Raw genomic sequence first — 18,735 nt, forward strand, 5'->3', positions numbered from 1 at the left:
GCTGGCTCATTCAAAGCAAGCCCATGTACCGTGACCTCAAGACTTTAATCTGTAACGCTGTCTATTTTCTGTCTGGATGGGCTTTTCATTGGTTTATAGATCAGCTGCTCACTGTGAAAGCCAAGCTGCCTCCTGGCAGAAGCCCACTCTTCCCAGCCTCCTGATTCAGCATCTTTATAGACACCTAGCAACTTTGACCTTTCTAGAAAGATCTCCTGGTGTTTGCACATGTAGCAAAGGGCTGAATGTCATGAATTGCCTTGTGATTGGATGTGGTCTTGCAGCGGGACCCTACTGGACATAAAATACATACAGACTAGGCATAAAATCTGTAAAATTCGGGAGATTAAGGTCCTGTTTTCAACATGCTGGCACCAAGATCTCACAGCATCTGGTGGATATTTCCATTTTTTGGTATAAAGATAGTCCTCGGGCTTGACACAAGGATGAGAAGCTATGATTTTGTTTCTGAGAAAGATGGTCTCTCAGCCTCACCTTCCTGAGAACAGATTACATCCAAACATGTCCTTATCTTTCTTCCTTCCCAAGGCTGGGCTTGTTCATGCCCACTGGCCTTTGAAAAATTGTTTAATGCTCCAGAACAGAAGGAACTAGTTTTATTTTCCAAGCTCCTGCTATTCATCTTCTCTATCTCTTACCTAAAGGTTGCAATGGGTCTGTTTTGTTAGACCATTTGAGACTGGAGAGCATGGAGATTTTCAGAGGTGTTTAACAGCAGCTTTATCAGTGATTCTGTGAAACCACCATATAGCTGGATTAAAAATAAAATCCATGCATAACACTGAATGGAAATTTGCTGAGCTATTTTTACTGCATCACAAATAAAGCTGAGGAGAGGGGGAAATCCCACTGACTGAACAGGATGTGTGGGAAGGATGGAGCATGACTCCTTTCTGTATTACCCAGGTACTCATTAACTCTCTGATAACCAGTTAGACAACACAGAGTGGAACATTTCCAGCACCAGATGGTAGTGATGAAGAAGAAAGAGGAGTGGAACAGACAAGATAAAACTTGGCAGGAAAATATGGAGAGGAATTTCTGTTCATTAAGGCAGAGATTGGAATCTGAGGGTCCTAAGTTTAACCATTCCTTTGTTGTCAGGAAATGTTTTTAATTCAAGGTTGATGTTCATTGATAAAACCCCTTAACTACACAGCATGCTGTGTATTTTGTGCTTTCTTCAGTGTCCCAGAGCATTACAATGTAGCCTCATCCTTTGCCACAAAGAGCATTATTTTAATAATTTCTTTTTAATAAACAAAAAGCAAACCTAGGCAGCAGTAGTATGAAAGGTTTGTTCTTTAGAAATGATCAGTAGTTACATTCAGTAGCTCTGTACACATGAAAGTGAGCCATGGTAATGAGGAAAGCAGTCTTCCAGACTAATGAAACTTCTGTGAGGAAAGAAGAATTTTATTGACAAGGATCCTATACAGACTGTGCAGATAGACAGATATTTCTGGAATGCATCTCCTGATGAGATATCAGGACTGTTATTAATCCTGTCTGTCATTTTTATTGAAAGCCAAACAAATTGCATATAGTGCATGAAAAGAATCACAATGATCATCCAGTTTCAACCCCCTGCTATGTGCAGGGTCACCAACCACCAGACCAGGCTGCCCAGAGCCACATCCAGCCTGGCTTTGAATGCCTCCAAGGATGGGGCAGCCACAACCTCCTTGTTCCAGTCACCTGTTCCAGTCACCATCCTCTGTGTGAAAAGATTTGCATCAAAAACGTGTTGAGAACTCAGATGCTGCAGACCTTGGTTTCTAGGTTTATTAAAGAACATTGTAGTGGAGTACTTGGTTACCTGTTGGAACACCTACAGCCTCATATGTACTAAAATCAGAGAGATCGTGTCTAATTGTTCATTAATTCCTGCAGCCTCTTCACATTTCACCTTCAGCTCACAGATCTTTCACAAAAGCAATTGTGCAGTTGAGGCACATGGTTCCCTTATTTCATATGAATGGTCCCTCCAGATTCAGCAACAGGGTTTTGGAAAAATAATACACATAACAGCAAGTCATCACAGTGATGGGGCAAGAGTTTGGTACTAGTAAGCCAAAAGTCTCACTGCACAACAGTCCAGAGATTGCAGTTTCTCAAGACATCATTATGGACAGCTGGGAGCAGTTAACAGAGAGAAGCAAACCAAAATCCAAGTTACCCAATAAGGGACTATGGAAGTCAATTGGAGGCAATAGGATTTGTTCAGGTCAGGTGGGTACATGACTTTGGCTGTGGTACTGCAATGGTGCTGAAAAGAATAAAGTCCAGCTCGGTGCCATGCAGCTAGAAGTGACCAGGCTGCTCCTGCTGCCCTGTGGAGGGACAAAGCAGGGTCCTGGTAACCCCCAGCTCATGCCAGGTCACCAGAACATGCAACAGAAGTAAGGTGAGGAGGGGGAAAAGGTGCCCCTTGCACAAGCAGCTGAGATAAAGAGATTGTGCGACCTCATGCCAGTGACATTGAGAACTGCGACTCCTGATTTAACTCTTGCATCCAAATATGCAAAATATTTCCTATCCCAAACAGAGGATTTCTACTAAAGCTTTCTATAAACTGACTTCACAGACTGGTTTTGTAATTTCCAGATTGCAAGAGCCAAAACCGGGAGGAATAAGATGGCAACACTATTTTTGTGTGTCTCACAGCCTTTTCAAGGGTAGAGGAAGATATTGTGACAGCAGATCCTATGACTCTTGGCTTTGGAATTACTTCAAAATTGTGTTTTATCTGACATCAAAAGAATGAGCTGTTTTATCATCATGACAACATTAAAGATCTTTCATCTGCATCAGATAAGGCAGCTATGGAGAACTTAAAAAAACATTAATGCAGTTACGTCCTTAGGCTTTATCTGTGGTTTATCAGCTTCTACACAATCAGCTATAGGAAGAAAGGGAACAAATGCAGTTCATATGGTCTGGATTACTGCTGAACAAAAATGAATGTATACAACTTTTTGCTAAGCTTGCACTCAGGATAATTTTGAGGTTTTTTCCCATAAGGCCCCAAATTATTTTGATAATAGTAAACCAAAAGCCATGCCCCAATACTGCAGTCTTAACTGAAGTACTTCTTTCTATTAAGCATTAAAAAAAGACTAAAGTAAATGTGATGAAATATGTTATTTTGTACTTGATTTATTGCAAATTCTTAGCATTGCTCAAGCAATGATTTAATTTTTGTAACTGTTTTTGGTGAATCTAACTGGGTTTCAGCAAAGCAATTGATTTGGTGCCGTAGAGTGAATTGTTAGAGAGTCTGGCTGGAGTGAAAACAAAAGGTGCTGAAAGAGGAACTGTCGGGGAGGGAGGTTACAGGCAGCTTCTCAAGCATCACTCTTAGCCAATCTTCACTAAATATATTTACCAGTCTCATTTGTGCATGAGGGGACACATTAATGAAATTCAGTGATGACTAAAGGCTGAGGGGAAGCAGCAGAATAAATATCACACAGGAAGAACTGAGGGATCCAATTACTGAAAAACACTCTAAAAATATTCAATTATACAAACTCTATGAATGTAAAAGGGACCATGCTGCCACAATGAGCTCAGGTCCAAACAGGGAGACGGGAAGCCTGGTTCTGTGATAAAGACTGGGAATCGTGACTTCCTGATGCAGGTAACTGCAGACACACTCATAGGAATGGAATTTAGTTAAGTGAGGGTCAGAGGAGTTAGGGAAAGGTTCTTCACCAGAGGGCAGTGGGCATGGAACAGACTGCCCAGGGCAGTGGACACAGTCCCAAGCTGCCAGAGCTCAAGTAGTGTTGGGATGCTGCTCTCAGACATTGGGTTTGGATTTTGAGTGGTCCTCTACAGAGTCAGAAGTTGGACTCAATGACCATAACCTTCCAACTCAGGATATTCTACAGTTCCACAATTCATAAAATCATAGAATTCTTTGAGTTGGAAAGGACCCTTAAAGGCTATCTAGTCCAACCCCTTGCAATTAAGAGGGGCACCTACAGCTCCATCAGGTGCTCAGAGCCCCATCCAGCCTGACCTTGGGTGTCTCCAGGGATGGGGCATCCGCCACCTCTCTGTGCAACCTGTGCCAGTGCCCACTGCCTTTATTGTAAAAGGCTTCTTTATATCCAATCTAAATCTCTCCTCTTCTAATTTGAAACCATTTCCCTTTGTCCTATCATAACAGACCTTGCTATAGAGTCTGTCCCCTTCTTTCTTACAGCCTAGCTCTCTCAGCCAGTCCTCGTAGGAGAGATGTTCTATCCCTTGGATCATTTTTGTGGCCCTCCTCTGTACACTCTCCAACATGTCCACATCTCTCCTATGCTAAAGACTCCACACCTGGATGCAGTACTCCAGGGGAGACCTCAGCACAGAGCACAGGAGCAGGATCACCTCCCTCACCCTGCTGGCCACACATCTTTTGATACAGGATATAGTTGGCTTTCTACACTGCGAGGATCTTTAAAGAATGACTTCCCATTGGATGGAGGTATTGCAAAGTTCATCAAGAAAGCCCAGAAGGTGGCCAAACCCCAACTCAGCTGTAGTTAAAAAACATCTCTGAGCTCACTCACTGAGCAAAGCTACAGCCCTCCACCTGCAAAGCTCTCCCAATCCAACTCTGTAGTTCAGGAAAGTGTTTCAGAGATATCCACGCTTCTGGAATGCCCCCACAAGCACAAAAGGTTGCCTCTCACCACCCACACAGGCTGGGAAAGCCTTCCCTGCTCTTTCATTGCCCACAAAGACCCCTCAGAGGGCTGGCTGCCGAGCTGTGCTCCCACACTGGTGACATTTTGGTGAGTCCCTTTGCGCAGGGATCCGCTCCCACCGAACACAATAGCATGCTTTGGAGGGTGCAGCATTGAGCCCAGTGTGACATTTTCTTCCACCCCACGCTTCTTCAGTGACTGAAACTTTTGTGAGATCATAGGGACAGAAAGCTCCAGTGGTCCCACCTGTTTCTGTAGTCCCTGCTCCCACACTCAGCTCACTGTCGCATGCTCATCCCCCCACCAACACTGAAACAAGCCCCCAGGTGCTCCATTCGGAGTGAACAATACTGCAGGAAGTCAGTAAAATGCAAATCTTGGACAAGAGAAATGTGATGGCTGCAGTTGAGTAGCCACGGCATCATCTTTTTTACATCTCATTTGTAAGGATCACCATTCTTTTCCATCAAGAGTTTTCTTTTCCAAGGAACAGAAGGAGAAAGATGGAGGCAGTGGGAACTGTTACCCAGATGGCACAGCCTTAAAACAAACTAAGCAACCCCATTTAAACCTATCCTCTTCTGTATTATGAAGGTAAAGGTAATTCAAATTCAGCTCAGAAGCAGGACTTTATACAAGCCTTTATGAACACCTGCAGGGATGAACATTTTTGTCCTCTTCTGAGCTGCCTGCAGCAGCAAATACACCTGCACTGCTGGTAGCAGATGTCAAGAAAATCCAAGTCATCACTAAAGCAAGTTCTTTTTCTATGGAGGCTGTGGAAAATCACCAAATCTATGATAACACAGCAAAAAGCATGTATAGGAGATTCTGTAGGATAAGATGGACAATTGTATTGTACCTTACCATTGCTGTCACTACAATTAATAGCCGACAACCTGCACACACCTATCATAGACCAATATTTAGGAAGAAATTCTTTACTGTGAGGGTGGTGAGACACTGGAACAGGTTGCCCAGTGAGGCTGTGGATGCTCCTTCCGTGGAAGCATTCAAGGCCAGGCTGGATGGGGCTGAGCACCCTGGCCTAGAGGGAGGTGTCCCTGACTATAGCAGGGGGTTGGAACTACATGATCTTAAAGGTCCCTTCCAGCTTAAACCATTCTAAGATTCTATAATGACACTTTTTGTATTGGAGGTGGTCAGGGTCATCAGCAGAACACTCTCCTCACCACATCAGCATGAACGGCAATTTCCAAAACTGAAGAAATTGAAAACAAGCAACTATCAGCTAAAGGCATCAGATATTTCACTATATGTGCTAATACTCTATTTTATCTTGGAAGTAATCAGTGTTGATGATAATGTTCAGGGTATGCTAAAACTCTCTTCCAGTTGTTGTTCCTCTTCCAGTGCTGTTAAGCCATTTACCTGTAAGAGCCCGGACTAGTTCTAAGAGCAGACACAAACCACACATTACCAAACTGTCACCACAGCAGGCAGGAAAAAAGCATCCAGAAAGTAGAAAAGATGGAATTCCTAACTCTCATCACTGACGTTTATGCTTTTCCTATGTACCTACAGATGGCTCACAGTCTACATCTTTCACATGTAAGCATCACACAGATTAGCATTTACACACTCGTTTTAAGAAGCTTAGCATAGTTCAGCTTGGATGTTTTTATCCTATGCCTAGCAGAACGGGGAATGGAAATGAACACCATTATATACCAAACCAGTACCTGTGCACAGCCCAGCGCACATACGCACAGCAACTGATTCACTATAAATCTTCTGTGCTTCCTTTTCACTACGAGAAAGCAGAGCGGTTTCTACCCACCCGTCATAGTTGATCCACTCTTTGAAAACCTCCCCTCTGAAGGGCTGTGCACATTGGGCTGGCACTCTACCAAACCTGGGTAACAAATAGCAGATTAAGTGGAAACACGGAAAAGAATTTCAAGCATGTATTATACTTGCTCGGAGTTCAGCATGCATCTTTAAGATGAGGGCTGCCCTCTAAACAGGCAGGCCTGGGAATTCGCTTGCAAAACAATTACAGATGCAAGGAAAATACCTTTCCTCTGAGAAAGGAACATGATGATATTCTGCAGCCTCCAGTGAACCATGCTCACTGCTGTGCTCTGGAGGAGCTCAGCGCGTTCTGTGCCTTCTCGAGCGTTTAGCTGCCATCTCCAGCACTGCTCTCTGAGGCGGTTATATTGTAATAACCAGAATTTATCTTGTGTCAGTCTCTTCAAGATGCAAGAACAGAAAATTATAATCCTTTCCATTCACACCCAAAACAGCCTCTCTATACTCATCTGCTGCTCTGCCTTAAAGTGCAACCATCGTGAGGCACTCAATTCAGTTCTGCAGATGAGCAACAGTGATGATAAACTGGACAACTACATTTCTAGTGCCACGCATGTGTATGATTTAGTTCCATGTGTTTCCTTGATGAACTACCTTGGCTATGTGACTATCTTCCTCACCATTTTTACGCCTGGTCTTGGAAGAGCCCCCTTTACATCATTAAGGCAAAAAGAACAGTTTCCAAAACTGCTTAGCAGTGACCCAGCTCATTCTGAACAAATCTGCAGCTAAATTACCACAAGCCCAGATGGGCACAAGTGCAACGGTCTTGAGCATTAGCCAAAATTCTGTTCACATTATCCAAGATTTTATTTTCTTTCCAGTAACAATCTGGAATATTTTTATTGGGTGTACAATACAGAGACACAATTCCTCGATTACTCTACACTTGCCTCACAACTTTATAAAATAAAGACCAAAACCCTAACTTGCTATTGTGTTAACTTATTGGCCTTCAGCACAACTCCGCTCTGCTAAACACCTCAAAAGAATTAAGGATCTCAGCCTAGAGTCCAAGCAAGCACTTGAGAATATAGGCCCAGCAGATGGGAGATACATAACATAGACCAGGAGTAACACACTCAAGCCCACAACCAGAGGTAAGGAAATGGTATGGGTAGCAATTCCCAAATCACAAACTAGAACATTTCTGCACTCTGGTGTTCCTCTAAAAGCAGTGACTCCCAGTTGGCTTCAAAGGAATTTTTTTCTTACCGCATCAGCTGAAAGAAAGAGATGGACCTGATTTATGTCTTTATATTGACTGGTTCAAATTCCTCCAAAGCTTATTGGCCCTGAAGTTAATAAAAACAACGTGACTCTTCAGTCTAATATGTTATTTTCAGCTTTAACTAATCCAAGGTCATGACTGGCTTTGGAACCACAACAATCACACAAAAGCCAAGATTGATTATTACTGCCCCAAAACATACAGTAGTAATTAAGCTCACAACAAAAAATATTTATGTAACAGGTGGAGAGAAAAGAAAACCATAAGAAAATAAACATACCGAGGATGTAAATACAACTTCTCAGTGCTTGAATGCCTTTACAAATAAGTACTTGTGAAATGGGATTGAAAAGAAAACCCAAGTATAGCACAAATACGAGAATATCTGCATTGAAATTCCATAACTTCTCTTTATTCACTGTGATACATTCAAACAAAAGTGCTCCAGATTAACAGCCATAGAGTAAAGAAATTAAAATAAAAAGGCAGAGAAAAAGACGTCAGATACACGAGGCGATTATTCATATTCCAAAGCATTAGTAACTGCTTGTATCTGAGTGCACCAAAATCCACGAGGATCCATGTTTTTGTATGCTGCACCTCTAAAAGTAATAATCATAGGCAGCTCTAGCAAGAAATGGCTTTCAGAAGTAGAGCTGAAGCCATCACAAACAGAAAGCACCATCAGGCATATGTTTACAAATGCCTTAGTAATTAGAAGAGTGAAAGAAAGGCTTAGCTGAATTAACATTTTCCTTGTAGCACAGGGAAGCTCTGCTCAGAATCATTCCTTCCCTGCTCTGCCATCTCACACAAGAGACGTGGCTTTGCCCCATAACACCTAGCAGCAGAAAAACTGGGTGAGCTTTAGGAGACAGTGGGAGATGGATGGAATTGAGACTGGAAATGGAGCCAGCATCTATCCTCCTATTTAAAAAAATAATATTGACATGGCAGCATGTGTCAACTGCGTGGCACAAGCCGCCTGAGAAACAGCTGTACAGACCACACTGACCTCCCAATGCTGTTTGCTAAGCCACAAGTGTTTGTCTGGACTGATTTTACCTATGCAAGGCACTTTTTGTTTTAAACTAAAATTCTGGTGTAGTAAGAGTTGCTGACATCTTTAAAAGATAGTAGAGCATCACTTCATAACTAGTTCATATTGCATCCTGTAATTTGGCTCTACTTCAGCTGTAGAATTACTGAACAGTGCACTTGCCAAGAATTATTTGTAACTCAAAGATCCAGTGGGGAGGGGAGTCTCTGACCCAAACAACACAAGAAACAGAAGTCAAAGTGCTCTACAAAGTACAATGTGAAAGGGATACAAAAGAGAGACACAGATCACAGTCCCTCTACCATGCTTATCTTCAGGTAGAATAGCATGGATCTTCAACAAGAAGGGTGGAAACTTCAGGACAACCCCTGTCCTGCTCTATCCTTTGTCTGCCTTACAATCAGCAGTTCAGATGGCCACCAAGAGCAAAGACAGGCTTCCCCTCTGAAAAAAATCTAAGACATAACAGAAAACATGTATCAGTCCCCATATGCTTTCATAGGGATTCTACCAGGTGTAAGGCTGTGCCTCAGCTGCTATAAAGATTTAAGTCCAGATATGATTTCCAAAAGCAGGATGCAATGGCACTGCTCCTGTGACCAACGTCATCTTCACAGTTAAGACTTTACAACATCAAGGTCTGTCTGCTCGAAAAACATTTTTCTTAACTATGTTACTAACAAAATCTTGAATCACTCAGGCTGAAAGAAGGTTACAAGTGTTATGCAGTTATTTACCCTTCATGCTATTTGTGTGGTATTCATCTCCCACAGCGCATGCTTTGCCCTTTTCACACTCCCTTTCTCATGCAGGAACACAAAGCTGTAATGTTTGGGTTGCAAACACCATTAAATGCCCCTCTTCAGCCCCCAACAGCATAGAAATATTTTCTTTTAAAAGTTCAGATCAAAGCACTTCTACTAATCCTAGGATTTATTAAAACAAACATTGTAGGCATGAGATAGTCAACAGCGTCCCTTTTATAGGATTCTTTGGAGATGGTTCTGAGTTTGTACTGTTTACTGATCCGCCCCTAATTAATCTTCAGTTGCTCAGCTGCAAACCCAGCAAGTCCACCTGCTCCTTCCCCCACCCAGAAGATGCCCCTTTACTCCCCAGTTTCTAGCTGCTATGATAGCACCACGTAGCCACTGTCCCGACAACAAGGTGGCTCGCTTGAAAAGCCATATATCACATCCTGACGTTACAAAACCCCATCACACACATCTGCAGCGAAAGTCTAGCCTTTCCTCATTTAAAACCAGTCATTAAGTGCTTTCAAGGAGTTTCAGTATCTTTATCCTTCCCTGCAGTCAAGATAGTTGCCTTTGATCCAGTAACAGATCTGTGCGTATTTGAGGGGTGTGATGCGAACAGCTACATTGAAATCCTGCGGGGTGCCATTCATGTCCACCCACTGATGGCCTGAAAATATGCCAATAATTTTACGTTCCCATTTGTGATTCTGCCTCTTCCACATCCTCACGTACACCCCAGATCCACTGGCACCTGGTTGGGCATCACACTGCTGGTACAACAGGTCGTACGTTTCATCTTTGACATCACAGAAACGGTACACCAGGTTTCCTGGTCGATCGTTGTCGTAGCCAGAAAAGTGAATTCTCCCTCCAGGCAAGTGTCTTGCTGGCGGGCTCACACCTATCTTCATAAACTTTCTTTTATGAGGCTTCTTGAGCTCCAGCAGGGCATAGTCATAATCCATGCCAATATCATTGGCATTGCCTTTGATCCATCCTTTGGGGACGTGTGTCCGTTTCACCCGGATCCACTGGAATTTCAGTTTCTCAGGCATTGCCGAGCCGGTGATGTTGGCCCCTTTGCTGCCATTTTTCACTTTAGGCTTCAGGAACCCCACCCGCAGTTTCTGAGCTCCTTTGACATAACTCTTGCCATCGTGGATGCAATGAGCAGCAGTAAGCACGTGCTTTTCAGCCACCAGAGTCCCCGTGCAACCTGTAGATAGCTTCACTGACGTGGAGAACGGGTAGTTCAACAAGAAGTCCTTCCCAAAAATGCTAAACCTGCTGTCATAGCCATAGATCTGCCTCTTAGTTCGAGATTTGCCTCGAGACTCATCACCACTGCTGCTCAGAATATATATGCCCACTTCGGTTTCAGTGAGGCTACCATTAGCATACAAGGTTTCATAGGACAGGTAGTTCTTCACTTCTTCATAAGTTGGAAGCGGAGAACTTTTGTGGCACTCTGGGCCACACGGAGATGCCACTTCCAGTCTGGCTTCAGCATCAAACTGTGGTTTGTCCAAGTTAAAGGTAGACTGTGGCAGGATAACTGGAACTCTGTAAGAGGGCCAAGTTGGTTTCCAGTGAGGACTGGAGGGCATCACATCTTTAGCAGCACACAAAAGGAGGATTAGAGTGGACAACCCAGCCATTCTGAACACCACCCTGTGGAAAGCAAAAGAAAGCCCAGTTACTCACCCCAAATTGTTCCAAGACTCATTTACCTTGCTAAGCAATGGTTTGCTAACTAAGTATTATAAAATAAGGGTCAAATGATTTGAATGCAGCAAAAATGCCACAAAGTTCTTCAAGCTTCTCAGCATAAAGCTAATGCTTTAACTTGTGTCTTGAAACAAGCATCCTAGGTTAGCATATGAAACTTTTAACCCTTGAGTATGTTGAGCCACCTAACTTCTGTGACGAGCCATAGTATTCGCCTTCATGCAGCATAAAGAAAATTCAGACTATGCATAAATGCCCACATCCAGATACTGTAACTCCTGCACACAACTCACATCCTTCCTGTCACTAGATTACAGCACTCTGAAATTCTCAAAAAGCTCCCACCTAGTCTCTGACTCCACCGAGAGGTTCTTCAGCCACCTCACAGTTTGTCGTTCCAGCCTGAGACATCACACTGATAGCACGAACGGGCAGGTGGAAAAAGAAAATCACCATAACAGAAGGGGGCTCACAGTGCTGCACAGGCAGCTCGCTTCCCATCGCAGCTCACACCAGAGGAAGCTTTCTGCTCCATGTAGCATTTGCTCTCTCCTCAGCTTACGTGTGAAAGGATGGTACAATTACACCAGGGCAGCTAATGAAGCAAGCCTATAATTCCTGAGGGAATCTTCAGTTAACATACTGACTTATTCCTTCACAAACTTAATTAATTAGAGATGCAAACCGACCTCCCTCTGAGCGCAGGGAGGTAAATGTGTTTATGAACCCCAGGCAGAGTGCTTTGGGCTGCAGAGAACAGCGTGCACTAGTATTGTGTCAAGAAAACGTGTAACTTCAGCTTACTTGAAAATTAGCCATACAGCTGAATCGCGGCAGGAGGCAGCGCGCCCTGGGCAAGAAGGCAGCCAGGATCTCCCTCACACAAAGATTATTCAAACAAAACTTCACAATTATGTTGAGCTTACACATATTTAAACCCTGCTGGGGTTACGTTGATCACAACTGTGGGATCATTCCTGAAATACCTCAACCAAGCAAACTAAAGCAAATCAGGCAGGAGACGACCACAGCTATCTAAGAACAAAAAAGAAAACGCCTTTCCTCAAGTGCTGCGCAGAGGAATGCTCCAACCCTAAAGGGTCACTGAAGAAGACTTCAGACACAGCAGACCAACAAAGCCCAAAGGTGTCCAGCTCAAATATTGGGTCTGGGTTCTTTCATTGTTGGGAATACTGGCACAGGCTGCCCAGGGAAGTGGTGATTACCATCCCTGAAGGTATTCATGAATCATGGATGTGCAGCACTGAGGGATGCGGTCAGTGGGCATGGTGAGGGCAGGCTGGGGTTGGACTAGCTGATCCTAGAGGTCTTTTCCAATCTTAATATTTCTGCAAAGGCTATCATTAAATGGTTCTTTCTGTGGCAAAGATTAACACCGGATGCTGGCCGTGTTTTGCAAGCTATCAAATTAGACAGTCTCCAAGCAATATAACAAGAAACACTTGATGTGTATCAAATGTATTTGCTGTGTAACAGTGATTAGGGAAATACAAAAAAAAAAAAAAGAAGGTAACAGTGATACGTGTCACTGCTCCATGCCCACAAAGATAACATACACCAGCATTAGTTAGCTGCTAGCTGCCCTAATCTGTGACCATGAGGACCCTGTCAGCTGCCCACAGCAGACCAAATCACACTGACCTTGTGCATCAGGTAACAGATCTCACTAGTAAGGGCACATATTCATATGCAGTCTGCTGTCATCTGCTTCCCACCACAGCAACTCCCTTAAATGACGTCTGAAGCTTTTTCAGTCGATGTAAATCTCAATTTAAATCGCACTTCTCGGATCTAAAAGTCATCAGGCTAATTTAGCTGGCAGGGGAAAGCTGGAGGCATCCTGTGGGGTACTGGCACAACCAAAGAGATTCCAACAGCGCACTCCGACAGCATAAGGCGAGGAGTTACCTGCAGCCCTGCTCACCTCCCCGCCATCCCCACGCAGCACTCCAGCACTGGAAAAGCAGTTTCAGACAGCAGAGGGCAGCCGCCCGATGGAGAGAACGAGGCAGGAGCTGCAGCACAACTTCGTCCCCCCAGAAAAAGGCTTCGGAAAGACCGTACCTGTCCTTAGGCTGAGCTGCGTTAGAGCGGAACTCAGCGCACTTCACGGCTCCAAGCCTTCCCACCCCTCCCCGCTGATCGCATCACAGAGACGCGCGATAAAACGCCTTCTTCACCCTTCGAAGACCTTTGCTGCTGTTTGAAACGCTACTAAAAGCCCTCGGCAATAAAGCACAGCTGTGAGTTTATACCTGGCCGCAGGTGCGAGGCAGCACTCGCAGACCATAGCACTGACTCTGCGATCGTGTCTTCTCTGGTAATAAACCAGCCCGTAGTTGCAATGAAACACAGCAAACGTCTTATTCATAACAAGAAGCCAAAAATCAGCGCGTAGGAGATCCTTCCTCTTTACCAAATAAGCGGTTAAGTAGCAAAATGAAGGCATTTAAAAAGTAACGTAAACTTAAAGAGAAACCTACCGGTCAGCCTCTCCCGTCGCCGTTCCGAGAGCCGCACAACCGCAGCAGCAGCACTACCGAGCTCCCCGCCCGGCCGCTGCCATCGGGTGACCCCGCGAGATGCGCTCGCAGAGCACGGAGGGGCGAACGCCGCCGGACGGCGTCAGCCGCCGATGAATGACCCGAAATTCCCAGCCGACCGCCTGCGCCCGGGGAAGCGCCGTCCTCGAAGTTCGCCGTTCTCCCGCCGCTCCTTTGTCCCCCCCCCCCCCTCGGCGGTACCCGCTACCGACCAGCTCCCCGCGACGTCTGCGGGAGCCGCTCAGGGGGGCGGTGCTGGTGGCGGCGACGCAGCCGCTCCCATCCCTCCCGCCGCCTCCGCGGGGCTCGGGGGGCCGCCGGCCCTCACTCAGCGGCGCGCTCCGTGCGGGGCGGGGCGGAGCGGAGCGGCGCCTCCCGCAGGTGGTTCCCGCGGCCGCCGAGCTCCGCTCTGCCGCTCCGCAGCGCTCCCGGCGGCGCAGGCGCCCTCTGCCCGAGCGGGCGAGGCTGGGGCACGGCCCGGCGAGCTTCGCCCTGCAGGCTTCTCCCGCGGGACGCCGTCGTTCTCGTTTTTACCCTCGTGCTACTGTTTTTATCAGTTTCCTGAAGAGAAACACCTTTTTTTTTTCTTTTTTTCCCGCTTACTGCTGGTTTTAGTCCCAGTGCGGTGGTGCTATGCTGGCTGAGGGACTGTGGTCACCCCTGTCCTGGGATGAGTGGCTTTGGGGCGTGGCGGTGGCTCTGTAGGAGCCCCACCAAGGCAACAAGCGCCTGGGGTCCCTGACCTGGTGGGTCCCTTCACGCTGTGTCCTGCATTTCATTTACAACAGCCCCAGTAATTACTGTACACAGGGTAACAGTGGCTGGAAGGCAGTGTGGAAGAAATGGAGCTGGGGGTGTTCACTGTTGGCTGAACGTGAGCCAGCAGTGTGCCCAGGTGGCCAAGAAAGCCAATGGCGTCCTGGCTTGTATCAGCAATAGCACAGCCAGCAGGAGCAGGGAGGTGATCGTTCCCCTGTACTCAGCTCTGGTGATGCTGCACCTCGAGTATTGTGTTCAGTTTTGGGCCCCTCATTACAAGAAAGACATTGAAGCCCTGGAACACATCCAGAAAAGGGCGACAAAGCTGTGAGGAGGCTTATGGCTGAAGGAGATGAGATTGTTCAGTCTGGAGAAGAGGAGGCTCAGGGGACCTTATTACTCCCTACAGCTCTGTGAAAGATTGTGGTGAGGTGGGGCTTGGCCTCTTCTCCCACGTAACAGCAATTGGATGAGAAAGAATGGCCTCAGTTTGCACCAGGGGAGGTTCAGGTTCGATATTATGAAAAATTTATTCTCCAGAAGAGCGGTGAGGTATTGGCACAGGCTGCCCAGGGAGGTGGCGGAGTCACTGTCCCTGGTGGTTTTAAAGATTAACGTGGAGATGTGGCACTGTGGGATGTGGTATAGGGCAGTCACAGGCACGGGTTGATGGACTAGATGATCTCATTGGTCTTTTTCAATATTAATAATTCTGTGTTTTGTTTTAGACCCAAGGTTGCGGTTCTGTGGTGGCTGCCAGTCTGTGGTCACCTCAGCCTCAGTTGGACTGAATGCCACCCCAGTTTTGAGGTGGGGTGGTGGCTTTTTGGGATCCCCTCACGTCACCAAGCACCTCGGGTCCCTGGTACAGCACATCACTTCTCCATGCACCCCAGCCCTGGGTGATCCCCCTCACTGAAGCACATTGTCCAGGAGCTCTGCAGTCTGTCACCTCCATTTCCTCGTCAGATATTTGACTTTAATAGTCAGACACATTCTTTTTATGGGTTTTAATTGCTCATCCTGTTTGAATCCTTATAATGATACCTGGCAGGAAAAGTAGGAGCTGGAGCCAAGAAGGCAAAAATCCTGCAATGTGTTTTAGCTCCGAGAGAATAATCCATGAAGGCTTTTGCCAAAATTCCCAGCTGATGGCCACTGCCCCAGAAAGGAAATATAAATTTTGCAGGAACCAGTTTATTTGCTTCCTTCTGCTGATCTCCTTGCTGAGACTTTCACAAAGGGCCAGTGAAGGCTGAAGCCCTGCCCCAAGCACTGGCCCTGTGTGAGGAGCTGGCTGTTAGGGGAGCATAAAGTCTTAGGAATGGGTTTTTAAATTTGCATCTACTTGGGCCATGCACCAACCCGGCGTAGCATGCAGAAAGATACTAAGAAATGGCTGCAAAGTGCAGTTCTGTCACAACTGCTCTGTTGTTCCAGAGCACTTCCCAACTTTCCTCTCTCAGGTCTTCCTGGCTGAAGTAGGCCTCACACCAGATGAGGCCTCTTGTCTTCTCATACCCTCTGATGCAGCACACATTGCCCTGCAGACATTTCTAGATGGCCTCAAATCTACCACTGAACACTGTATGTGCTTTCCCTCTTTCAGTCTTTTTTTAATCACACAGGTTTTAGGGAATGAAGAAGAAATGAATATTAGCATAATTCTTCCTTTTTTTTTTTATGTTTTCCTTCACATTCCGGCTGACTGCAGGACTGCTTCATCTCCAGACACAAATACAGGTAAACACAGACATAGAAGATATGACACCGATCAAAATGTTTGCAGTGGATAGCAGGCAAAGATACAAGACAATGCTGAGATGCCTGTGGTGGAATTTGCCTCATAAACTGCAGGGGTTTGGGATGTCCTGGGATATCCATGACAGGATATAATTCTACAGGTCTGGAGCGCCAGCTGAAAGTCAGGTGGGGTGCTCTAAGACATCTCAGATAAGTTTGGAAACCAGTGTTTAGGTAATTCATTCAAACAAAAATATAATGCTTTAACTTTCCAATTCAAAAGAAATAACAAAAATGAATGAATTACAGATATTTTTTTTCTGTGTGTACAATTCCTAAGAAATAAGAGTTCTGGAGAAATTGGGCAGTGAGCTTTTTATATTAAAAAAAAAAAAAAAAGGGTGAAGTCCAAGATCTCAGCATTACTGTGAGCCATTGTTGAGGCAACGAGCAATAAGTGACAACATGTGTAAGGGTGAAGAGGTATTAGCTGTACTATATTGTCAAGTGATAACACACATGCTGACTTTTCACCACCTTGCGAGTAAGCTGAAAATGAAACAGTCTACAGGTGGGAGCACTAATGAATAGCACTGTCAGGAGATAATTTCTCATGGTTGAAGAAATCTTTTATTCTGCAGGGAAGTGAAGTAACCTGGCATTATGGGCCTGTGCCAGATTCTGCTGCAGACAATGGAGTGATTTCAGAGGCCACTGAGTCTGGAAGGAAGAATGACAACCCACAATTGGCTCAAATGAGTCCTCCCATTGCTCACTGCTGATGTAATGCAGCAGAAGAGGGCTGGAGCTCCCCAGCATCTCATGGCATCTATTCAGCAGGCTCCCTTTTACTTGTGTGGGATAGAGAACCCTGCACACAGGTGCCCCATTTCCCAAAGATCTTTTTAAATGTGGGAGGAAGAAGTTCAATGTGAAAATACTCTCTAACCCTTCAAAAACAATTTTGAAGGCAAGAATTATGGAGTAATGAGGGTATGAGCAATGACTTTGGAGAAGCAAGTTCTGTCCCCATCCCTGCCCCTGCTCTCTGCAGCACTACAGGAAAGCTCTTTGCTGTCTTGGTTCCTGATCTGTGCAACAAGTGTGAGAGCATGTTCAATCTCACTGTGCTACTGTGATATTAATACAGTAGCTGTCCCATGACTGGGAGCTGTGATGACAGGAAGGGAAAGGCCACACATTGGCCTCAGAAATGTTACACCATAAGATGAGGTCACCCAGAGAGAATGTTTAGTTTTCCAAGACTGTGGGTACAAGGATGCTGGGGGGAGGCACTTAATCCCAGTTCTCAGAAGAACGATGCTTTGACTATCAGCTTTTAAAGGAAGCATATGAGGAGTCAAACTCAGTTTTTCATCATATGAAAAAGATTTGTAAGCAGGAGAACTGACAGCTGAATGTACACAATACCCTTCTTGTCTTGGCAGAAATGTTGTTAACAGCATGATGCAGTGGATCTCTGTATCCTTAGAGAGGATTTCTCTGCCCAAATAAGAACAACTACAAGCCAGACATGACCACTCTGGGTTCCCTTTGCAGCCCTGATTTATTACATCCTAAGGTAGGCCAGATGATTGTCCTTTACAAATGCTCATTTCCTTCCATTGTCTGGTTGGAGGGGTTAAACTGCAGATACCTACAGTTACATGAGGTCAGTCTGACTCAACATATCTATTTTCTTCCTAGGTTAATGGGAATAATTTGAGCAGCACATTTCTCTAACAGGAGAAGGTTTCAATTGCACAATTTCATCTACAGACATAACTGTAAATAAGCACCTTTGCCTGAGATGACCCAAGCTTTACAGAAGGTTTCTGAAATTACTGCCAAATAACCTACTACTACGTGGAAAGCACAAGAGATGACATTGGACTGAATATACAGTGAAGACCAATCAATACATTTAGGAATAATTTTGTAGGGTGGTTTTTTTTTTTGGGGGGGGGGGGAGGCAGGGAGAGGTCAGAAATCTCAGCTGAAAGGCTCTTCAGGCTTATTTACATCTGTGTGATTCTCTAAATACGTGCTTGAAGTAGAGTCTGTTATATGGAGATTTTGATCAAACCTTGAGATACATAAACCAGCAGAAGAAAACAAGGAGAAACATTTTAAATTCACCTTGGTTCAAAGTTCACCACTATATACATCATATATGCTCTAAACTTCGCAGATCTTGGGAGTAACTGGTAATCGTATTACTGAAAACATTTATGACAAGTGATATTTAGACTAACAGTGCCCCTTTAACTTCATCATAGTGAAAACAAGTTGAAATAAAGCAGGCACCTGGATTTGCTCCAGCAAGGCT

At 45.1% G+C, this 18,735-nt stretch overlaps 1 protein-coding gene and 1 long non-coding RNA gene across 4 annotated transcripts; one reads left to right on the forward strand and one right to left on the reverse strand.

Annotated features, from left to right (window-relative positions):
* Positions 1–7,867: 7,867 nt before the first annotated feature.
* Positions 7,868–14,278, reverse strand: PRSS23 (serine protease 23). The gene is made up of 2 exons (XM_031612431.2): positions 13,845–14,278; positions 7,868–11,283 (listed from the first exon to the last, which is right to left on the reverse strand). Exon 2 carries the CDS (start codon positions 11,268–11,270, stop codon positions 10,152–10,154), a length of 1,119 nt encoding a protein of 372 aa, XP_031468291.2. The 5' UTR covers positions 11,271–11,283; positions 13,845–14,278; the 3' UTR covers positions 7,868–10,151.
* Positions 14,279–14,286: 8 nt separating this feature from the next.
* On the forward strand, positions 14,287–18,347 carry LOC149920334 (uncharacterized). 3 transcript variants are annotated; one of them, XR_016463464.1, is made up of 4 exons: positions 14,287–16,406; positions 17,048–17,287; positions 17,855–17,988; positions 18,114–18,347. It is a non-coding gene; the product is annotated as an uncharacterized LOC149920334 (long non-coding RNA). The 3 variants fall into 3 exon arrangements; XR_016463463.1 differs by having other exon boundaries at positions 17,048–17,988; XR_016463465.1 differs by lacking the exon at positions 17,048–17,287.
* The last annotated feature ends 388 nt before the right edge of the window (positions 18,348–18,735 follow it).

Source organism: Phasianus colchicus, chromosome 1 (assembly GCF_987193195.1).
Source record: "Phasianus colchicus chromosome 1, bPhaCol1.hap1.1, whole genome shotgun sequence".
Lineage (NCBI taxonomy): Eukaryota > Metazoa > Chordata > Aves > Galliformes > Phasianidae > Phasianus > Phasianus colchicus.

Excerpts from the sequence above, each read along its gene's own strand:
- PRSS23 (XM_031612431.2), bottom strand. The coding sequence starts at position 11,270 with ATGGCTGGGTTGTCCACTCTAATCCTCCTTTTGTGTGCTGCTAAAGAT.